Source organism: Periplaneta americana, chromosome 14, assembly GCF_040183065.1.
Source record: "Periplaneta americana isolate PAMFEO1 chromosome 14, P.americana_PAMFEO1_priV1, whole genome shotgun sequence".
Lineage (NCBI taxonomy): Eukaryota > Metazoa > Arthropoda > Insecta > Blattodea > Blattidae > Periplaneta > Periplaneta americana.
Window position 1 is genome coordinate 127,199,340 of NC_091130.1, and position 10,395 is coordinate 127,209,734.

Consider the following 10,395-nt stretch of genomic DNA (forward strand, 5'->3'; position numbering starts at 1 on the left):
TTACTTCATTACACGGCCTTAGATGGCAGTTATTTTAATTTTAAAACTCATTTATCTCATTAAATATCAGTCCTATCAAAATTTGTCAAAGAATAAGACTTATCGGAAATCATTTTTAAAGAAATGTTTGTTATGTAACATTTTCCATAAAAATCAATAATAAGCGAGATATTTCGATTTATTTAATTTAGGTCCCTTATAACCCCCCTTTTAAATAATGCATTTTGAATGCCATATAGCCTATAATCTAAGTTACAACGAACTTAATTTATATTCCAATTTTCATCGAAATCCGTTCAGCCATTATCGCGTGAAAAGATAAACATACTGACAGACAACCAGACATACAAACAAAAATTTCAAAAAAGCGATTTTCGGTTTCAGGGTGGAAATTATATATGTTAGGACCAATTATTTTTGGAAAATCGAAAATTACCATAAAAATTTCGGCTACAGATTTATTATTATTATAGATTTTAAACTCATTTTATACATTTTACAAAATGCATCACCCGAAGTACGATCGAAATGCAACCAACTATATTTAGTTTCCCATAGGTTTTTATATCTGATTTCACGTCCAACAGTTTTTTTCGTTTACTCACCACTAACAGCACCACATAAAATTAACACAGATGGATTGACCGGTTCGTAGATTTCACTTGATAGTTTTCTTCATTAAACGCAACGGATGCACTTTCCATTGACTCCTTAATACGACTCGTAGGGTGCTATACATAGATATTTCGCTAGTCCACGCTATGAGCGTGCTAAACTAGCCCCGGCTATCGACTGATTACTTGTACAGGATTCAAATATCGCATCGCATCGTATCGTATCCTATCGTATCGTATATCATATCATATCATATCATATCATATCATATCATATCATATCATATCATATCATATCATATCATATCATATATCATATCATATATCATATCATATCATATCATATCCTATCGTATCCTATCGTATCGTATATCATATCATATCGTATCGTATCGTATATCATATCATATCATATCATATCATATCATATCATATCATATCATATCATATCATATCATATCATATCATATCATGTCGTATCTTATCGTATCGTATATCATATCATATCATATCATATCATATCATATCATATCATATCATATCATATCGCTAACACTGGTTAATGAATACGAAAAAGTTAGTTCGCTGATCATCCACCGGAAGCCAGCACTAAGCATGTCTATGAATATGGTCCGTAGTCTCCAGCGACAAAATACGGTCCCTATTAATCAGACATATACATACAAACAATTGTTCTTCGTTTCATACATATCGTCAAGTGAGATGTACTGCCTGATAATAGTTAGAAATAAAGTAACAGATAAAATTTCTAATAATGAAATAACTAATCTTTATTAAATAAAAAATTAAAGAAAATAGTCCAATACATTAAAAAATACACATAAGCATATTTATCCGATATGAAAATCAATTTAATATATACAATGTTCTTTATGAAAGCATAATTTAATGATATTGTACTTACCCAACTTCATAAAATAATAGGCCTACCTACTTCACATGCATGCGTAATTGTTGAGCCCACCTTCTGCTATCATCCGTCAGCATAATGCAATGTCATTACATTTTTAAACTCTATTTCATTTTGTAGACTATTACACTTTTACTACATCATGCTACTTTTGATTAATAAAACGGTGCGAAAGAACGTGTTTCAACCAATTTTATCGCTACAATTTTATCACTTCCCTAGCATTTGTTTTTATCACTTTATTCTTCTAGTCTCTATATATTTTATCACTTCCCTAGCATTTGTTTCTTGTTTGCAAATCCTTACGGTACTATAAAACATGCTTTGCGATCGTCATTTGTTTCCCACATAGATAGTCAACTGAAATCAGCAGCTTCGTTCAAACGTTTTGGTGAATCTAACATTAGTGAAATAGAATTTTAGTAAGTCAATTAATACCTATTTTATTGTATTAGGGTGCTTTATTTTTTTCTAATCTTTATATAGGCTACTTTATTCTGTTTTTATCACCTTCTACCATTTGTTTCTTTGTTTGTCAACATTTCAAACTGTAAATTCTTTACGGTACTATAAAACATGCTTTGTGATCGTCATTTGTTTACCGCATAGATAGTCAACTGAAAATGGCGGCTCCGTTCAAAAGTTTCGGTGAAGCTAACATTAGTGAAATAGAATTTTAGTAAGTGAATAAATTTTTTATTGTATTAGAGTACTTCATTTCTACTAATCTTTATATACTTTCTTCTAATCGTTTAATAGTCAATTAAATCCCACTCGAGTTTTGATTTCCTCTAGATAAATCAAAACCTCTAGTGAGATTACTGTTGATAAAAGGAACAAAGAAACGGTTAAATAATTCCTAAGTAAAGACAAATTTAATATAGTTTTTTCCGTAATAAAATTCAGTTACATTTTCTGAATCTCAAACCAAACCTCTTTTACGTGAACGATTTGCCACTATTGATTACGTTATTGATCGATGCCACATTTTCTTTTGTAAAGTTTCTTACATTTATTTCGAAATATACGGGTATGAAGAATAAAGGATGAGAAATGAAGGAAGTAAGAAAGGAAGTATAATTTTATTGAAAGAGTTTCAACGAAAGGAAGAAATACAGAATGTCTGTTTACAATGTGACACGCCAAGCAAAGTTTGCGCATATCTGTGCACGTCATCACACTTGTCGGCACTCCCACACAAGCGATATTAAATGTTGAGCAACTGTCATGGTGACAGGTTTAAGATATTTGTTTCTAACACAGAGCAGTGTTGTTTCCACCATGTGCATTAAATTGTGAACAGAAGCCAGTATAAAATAATGTAAGAAGTAAAAGAAAAAAAAACACGAATATTAGGCCTACTTTATAACACGTATAATTATAAAATTGAAATTTGACATAATTCAATAAAAATAATTATTCCGGAAGCTGTAAATGTGTTAATACAATATTTTGTTCCGCTACATGCATTTGCAGTTACAGCAGAGTTATAGACATTTACATATACGATATTTTCGCAGATATGAGATTGGAAGAATGTTCCTGACAACAGAGCAATACAGATGAGAATTTTTTTTTATTTTTCTGCTTCACTGAGCACATTCCTTTTGTTAGAACAGACTTATTTGGTAACACTGATGGACATCTAAAATTACAGTCAATAACAAACTCGTAATTTGAAAGCTGAACTACTATCATACTGAACTTGAATTTTAATTCATCTGCGACGGCACCAAATTTGACTTTGAATTAAAAACGCGATAATATTAAATTAACTTAGATTCGGTTGAGAATCTTTTGTCATCGAGTCTGCTCTCAAAAAAGCTGAAAGTTAGAATTTAAAAAACAGTTATATTACCGGTCCTTCTGTATGGTTGTGAAACTTGAGAGAGGGACAGAGGTTAAGGGTGTTTGAGAATAAGGTGCTTGAGAAAATATTTGGCTCTAAGAAGGATGAAGTTACAGGAGAATGGAGAAAGTTACACAACGCAGAACTGCACGTATTGTATTCTTCACCTGACATAATTAGGAACATGAAATTCAGACATTTGAGATGGGCAGGGCATGTAGCAAGTATGGGTGGATCCAGAAATGCACATAGATTGTTAGTTGGGAGGCCGGAGGGAAAAATACCTTTGGAGAAGCCGAGACGTAGATGGGAGGATAATATTAAAATGGATTTAAGGGAGGTGGGATATGATTGTAGAGACTGAATTAATGTTGCTCAAGATAGGGACCAATGGCGGGCTTATGTTAGGGCGGCAATGAACCTCCGGATTCCTTAAAACCGTAAGTAAGTAAGTAAATGATTGAGGGTCTAAGAAATGTCAATCGTTTAATTTGTATTCACATAAATATAAAACCAAAAGATCAGACAACATATGCTTGACAAAACCTAAATGTACTACAACTTTAGCATATAATCACAGTAGCAACTTCGGTTCAAGGCTTTATAACAAGATAATAGCTAAATTTCCAAAAATACAATTTGTTAATGCTCCTTAATTTAAAAAATCAATTTAATAATTACTGTTTAGAAAGAATATTTAAAGTTCCAATTATTGTGATATGTGCTTTTCTTTTTCTTCTTTAATTTTTATTCTGTTACTTAATAAAATATCTCGTATCGGCGTAATAGATCGACTATTGATCAGACTTTTTGTATTCGACAGATAATGGAGAAAAATGAGAGTATAAGGGTACAGTACATCAGTTATTCATAGATTTCAAAAAGGCATATGACTCGGTTAAGAGGGAAGTATTTTATGATATTCTTATTGAATTTGGTATTCCCAAGAAACTAGTTTGATTAATTAAAATGTGTCTCAGTGAAACATACAGCAGAGTCCGTATAGGTCAGTTTCTATCTGATGTTTTTCCAATTCACTGCGGGCTAAAGCAGGGAGATGCACTATCACCTTTACTTTTTAACTTCGCTCTAGAATATGCCATTAGAAAAGTTCAGGATAACAGGCAGGGTTTGGAATTGAACGGGTTACATCAGCTTCTTGTCTATGCGGATGACGTGAATATGTTAGGAGAAAATACACAAACGATTAGGGAAAACACGGAAATTTTACTTGAAGCAAGTAAAGCGATCGGTTTGGAAGTAAATCCCGAAAAGACAAAGTATATGATTATATCTCGTGACCAGAATATTGTACGAAATGGATATATAAAAATTGGAGATTTATCCTTCGAAGAGGTGGAAAAATTGAAATATCTTGGAGCAACAGTAACAAATATAAATGACACTCGGGAGGAAATTAAACGCAGAATAAATATGGGAAATGCGTGTTATTATTCGGTTGAGAAGCTCTTATCATCCAGTCTGCTGTCCAAAAATCTGAAAGTTAGAATTTATAAAACAGTTATATTACCGGTTCTTCTGTATGGTTGTGAAACTTGGACTCTCACTCTGAGAGAGGAACAAAGGTTAAGGGTGTTTGAGAATAAGGTGCTTAGGAAAATATTTGGGGCTAAGCGGGATGAAGTTACAGGAGAATGGAGAAAGTTACACAACACAGAACTGCACGCATTGCATTCTTCACCTGACATAATTAGGAACATTAAATCCAGACTTTTGAGATGGGCAGGGCATGTAGCACAGATGGGCGAATCCAGAAATGCATATAGAGTGTTAGTTGGGAGACCGGAGGGAAAAAACCTTTAGGGAGGCTGAGACGTAGGCGGGAGGATAATATTAAAATGGATTTGAGGGAGGTGGGATATGATAGAGACTGGATTAATCTTGCACAGGATAGGGACCGCTGGCGGGCTTATATGAGGGTTCCTTAAAAGCCATTTGTAAGTAAGTAAGTAATAAAATGTCTTGAAATTATGTGAAATGCCCCTGAGCACGAGTATGTAATTTATTGTTTCTGTGGATGCTAGAGTGATTATTATATAAAAATAATATGGATCTATGTTCTAGCAATAAAGTATTATTATTAGATAAATTTATAGCAGAATGATTTACATTTCCTAAAGTAAAAAACAATATTGAAATACCGTATTCGGAAGTTTCAAAAGAGAGAAATAGTTGTACGTATTCTTCCAGAAAGCAGTGCCTAATGTGAAAGAGGTGAAGAAGACCAAGAACAAGAAAAATATAACGAAAAGTGACAGACTTCAAGTTTATTCCTCAAAGAAGAGAAGGTAAATAGGGAAGAAAGCGCAGAGAAACAAAAAAGAAACAAATACATATCGGTAAACAAATAAAAGAAGATAAACAAAGAAGTTAAAGAGAAGACTAAAGTAAGTAAGGAATGAATAAATAAATAAATAAATAAATAAATAAATAAATAAATAAATAAACAAACAAATAAATAAAAAGAATGTGATGAGGGTGACATATACGAGTACTTTTTATTACACGTTTCACGCGTTAAATAACAATCAGTTTCTTTATCATGTTACGAATGATATTGTTGTTTGTAGCGTAGCTCAGTCGGATGAGGACCTTGCCTGTCGATCAGCAGTTCCGCTCGAACGTGGGTCCGATTCCGCTTTGGGCTGATTACCTGGTTGGGTTTTTTCCGAGGTTTTTCCCAACCGTAAGGCGAATGTCAGGTAATCTATGGCAAATTCTCGGTCTCATTTCACCAAATACTATCTCGCTATCATCAATTCCATGGACGCTAAATAAGTTAGAAGTTGTTGATACAGCGTCGTTAAATAACCAAGTAAGAAGAGTATAAAATTTGTATTTTTACTGCTATTAAAAAGAAGTAGGCCTACATAAATCAAATAATTTAATATGTCTCGAAATAAGAAGATTGAAGAATAAGGCCTACGTTAGAAATTAGTAACAGGATAAGTTAGGTTAGGTGTACAGTATAGTCTTCCTTATAATTACGTTGTTGAAGTTAATACGACATTTTTCCATAGTTGGTGACACTGAAAAAAAAACTATCATTTCCTTCCTTAGGGCCTATATTACGTCACATTAGAAAATATGGCGGTCTTCTTCCTACACGCACAACAAATTTGGTGTATACCAGGCTTGCAGAACGGGGCGACAATTGTGGCGTTACGTCACTCATCGGAATACGTCACTCACCCCATCCTTCCACCACCGCCTCATTGACTTGGTAAGGGAGGGGATCTGTATTTACTGTCTGTCTTACGTGATTGTGTACGGGCGACAGATACGTCATTCAACGCCGATGGGCTGTGGACGGGGAACCAATGCTTTCCCCATGGTTTCCACCCCTCTCTCGCAGTTCTGTATCCCTGGTATATACAGTAAGTGAGGTATGATATATGATATTTAACTAGCTAGCTAGCGAGTACAAATTAAAATTATAAAGCAAAAATGTTTCTAGCCACTACCGTAAGAGCCAGGCTCGTGTAAGGCGTGGTCTTAGCCAATAATATAACATAAAATTTACAAGAATAGTTTACTAAATACAGAAGTAACTTAATTCATATCAATAAATAACACACAAAAACAAAAAAAAAAAAATAAATAAATAAATAAAAGAAGAAAGAGGAAAAGAGAGAAAAAAACACATTTAATATAAATTGACAGTCACACAGAAGCCAGTGATATTCAGTAAAAATATTTCTATAGTCGACAGAAATAAAAAAAAAACATTTGCTAATATTATATATCATGAATAATTTTATAAATTTCTTTTTTAAAAGCTTCAATTTTAAAATATTTCAAATTTGGGAAAATGGTTTGTAATTGTATTATAAAGTCTTGGGCCGAAACTAGCACCATGTTTAAGAGCTGCACTTGTATGATATTTAGGCTCAATTAATGGGAAAGTAGACTTTTGTCTTCGAGTACGATATTCTTGTCGATTAGATTTATGTTTTATTTGATTTCTGTGGTAGTAAGTTAGTAACCTGTATTTATAAATTTCTTCAATAGTCAATACTTTAAAATCTGTATAAATTAAATTTGTTGGGTAGTCTATATTTTTGGTTAGACAAATTTTTATTAATCTTCTATATAATAAAATTAATGGATTAAGTGCAGATGATGATATGATATGATATGATATATGATATGATATGATATGATATGATATGATATGATATGATATGATATGATATGATATGATATGATATGGTATGATATGATATGATATATATATATATATATATATATATATATATATATATATATTTACGTCACAGCATTTCTTTACATGTAATGGTGTACCTCACATTTCTCTGTATCCAGTGCCACCATTAACACATTATTAGCAGTACAAGTCTACACAAATACTCCAATTTACACTGTATCTTTTTATTACTCGGTCTAATCTACCCTTCAATATTTATCCTATATTTCCTTTGCTATTTTCTATCTGTTCACTTATCCAAATATCTCTCAACTTTCAACCCCCCTTTTTTTTCTCTAACTAATATTCACTAAAATCTCAATTTAATTTTTTCCATGCATTATAAAATTCTATTTGTATTTACCCTATTCTACTACTACTACTACCACCACCACCACCACCACCACCACCACCACCACCACCACCACCACCACGACTATTACTACTACTACTACTACTACTACTACTATTTATTATTACTATTCTAATTTTTTATCATTATTATTATTATTATTATTATTATCATCATCAATAATTGTCTTATTTTTTTATACTTTGTATGTCTCATTTATTTTGACCTGCTGTTCACATTTTATTATGCTTTTTCTTTCTTTCTGTATGATATATATTATGTCTGATTTCTACTTACTTGTTGTTTACATTTTATTATTATTATCTTATTCAGTTTTGTGTGTAAAATTGTAGTGTACTTTGTAAATTTGTAGTGTTTTTCGTAACGCAGTTTTACTCCTGGTTGAGTGTTAGAGAAGGCCGTATGGCCTTAACTCTGTCAGGTTAAATAAATTATTATTATTATTATTATTATTATTATTATTATTATTATTATTATCATTTCCATTGACCTTTTCTCCTATATTTTTTTTAGTTCGTTATGTAACGATGCTGTATCAAGTACTAGGTTATTTAACGTCAATGAAATGGCGATAGCGGGATGGTATTTGACGAGATGAGGCCGAGGATTCGCCATAGATTACCTGGCATTCACCTTACGGTTGGGGAAAACCTCGGAAAAAACTCAACCAGGTAATCAGCCCAAGCGGGGATCGAACCCGCTCCCGAGCGCAACTTCAGACCGGCAGGCAAGCGCCTCAACCGACCGAGCCACGCCGGTGGCGTCCCCTAGCTTTCTGTTATATAATTTGCTGTAGTAAGTGAGGTATGTACTGTATTTTGGCGTGTTGGGTGGACACACAGCTCTTCTAATGATCATATCTAATCTCCACCTGCTCCATACTACAAACGATAGCGATTTTTCAGGTATTTTAGGACTGTTTTCTAGTGGCGCAGACAAGTTCAACCTTTGCCATAATTTCTTTACAGTCCAACGAAAAATATTAAGTACCTATGGAAAAAAAAACATTTATTCGAGACATAAACTTTGTATATAATTTGCCTTATATTTTAATGCTAACGCTAATAACAATTCGATATGAATTATAATGTGTTCCTACTGTAATTAAAATAACTTAATTTTAAATTTACCTCATGAAAGATCACTTATAATGCATGAAGAAGAACCGTAGATGTCCGAAGCACATGGAACTTCTGAATATACTGAGATTCTCACTATTCTCGACAGATGGCGCTGTTTGAATAAAGATAAGCAGCGTTCTAGGAAGAGGTATGCTTAACTTTGCAAACAGTTTTTACAACCGGGAAGTGTTGGCAAGTTTCATATGAGCCCATTGCAGCTTCCAGGAGTGTGACTAAACTGATGTTTCCCAATAAGGTTTAAACAAAGGAAACATTATATTTTTACATCTGCCCATTTTATCTCTCTGTCAAATATCAACATTGAAGGATATACCATTCCTGTCTAATCTTATAGCAAGAAAGATAGATTGACGCTATCTGGACTAGTTCGTTACGCCTCATTCACATTTTTCAAGTAACTTGAATTCAAGTCACTTGAAAAACGAACTTGGAAAGTGTGAACTATGTTTCAAGTTCACTTGAAATCAATTAACGGCTTGAATTCAAGTTTCAAGTGAAGTTGGATCCTTTCTACTCTTTACTTGACTTGAAAGGACTCTTGAAAAGTGTGAACGTCACTGGATAACTTGAATTCAAGGAGAAAAGCGCGGGAATTCAAATTAACAACTGTTTTAAGAGCATTAAATTAACAGCAGATTGTTTTTCTGTTCTACTGGGAATGTAAGTGAAATAATGACCAAATATTTGAATTTCTGAAGTTGTATAAAATTTACGAAGGCCTGCGGATTATAGAAACTGCAAAGTTTCGTAATAAAAATGCCAACGTACTATGGTAGGAACGATCATGATTTTAAAATCAAATGTAGGAAACAGAAAACGGATGTAGGTAAATTCTCATTTTTAAATAGAACTATAAATATTGGAATGACCTACCTGCAGCGGTCTTTAAGGGCTGTCCTTCCTTAAGGAGATTCAAGAATAACTTAAAAAGTTGTGTATAAAGTGCAAATTAAAATTAAGGTGACATTCAACATTTAATTTTTTAAGGTGACATGTATTTATCTAGCCTGACGAGTTACTTCCTTGGTTTGAATTATAAATTATTTAAAAATAGTGTGTAAGAGGGCCTTAGACCAGAAATGTTTAGTTTAAATGTAGTTCTGTTTATAAGTATGCATAAGGATGTAATTATTTGACTTATTTGAACTGTTGTATCAGTGAAGCGAGGTGAGTCAGTGAAGTTATGGTTTACAGTGCAGTGAACAGTTCCGATCAGTGATAATTTATAGCGTCAATGAAATGTGTTCTATAGTGTCAG

General features: G+C 32.9%; 1 protein-coding gene across 2 annotated transcripts in view; it reads right to left on the reverse strand.

Annotated features, from left to right (window-relative positions):
• LOC138713722 (insulin-like growth factor-binding protein complex acid labile subunit) overlaps positions 1-9,309 on the reverse strand; it is a 95,884-nt gene extending 86,575 nt beyond the window's left edge. The window contains exon 1 of one of the 2 annotated variants that reach the window (XM_069846036.1): positions 9,126-9,198. In XM_069846036.1, the coding sequence (XP_069702137.1) occupies positions 9,126-9,130 (5 nt within the window). In that variant the 5' untranslated portion in view covers positions 9,131-9,198. Of the gene's footprint in view, positions 1-9,125 lie in introns of both variants that reach the window. The other variant, XM_069846034.1, reaches the window with a different exon arrangement.
• Between the last annotated feature and the right edge of the window lie 1,086 nt (positions 9,310-10,395).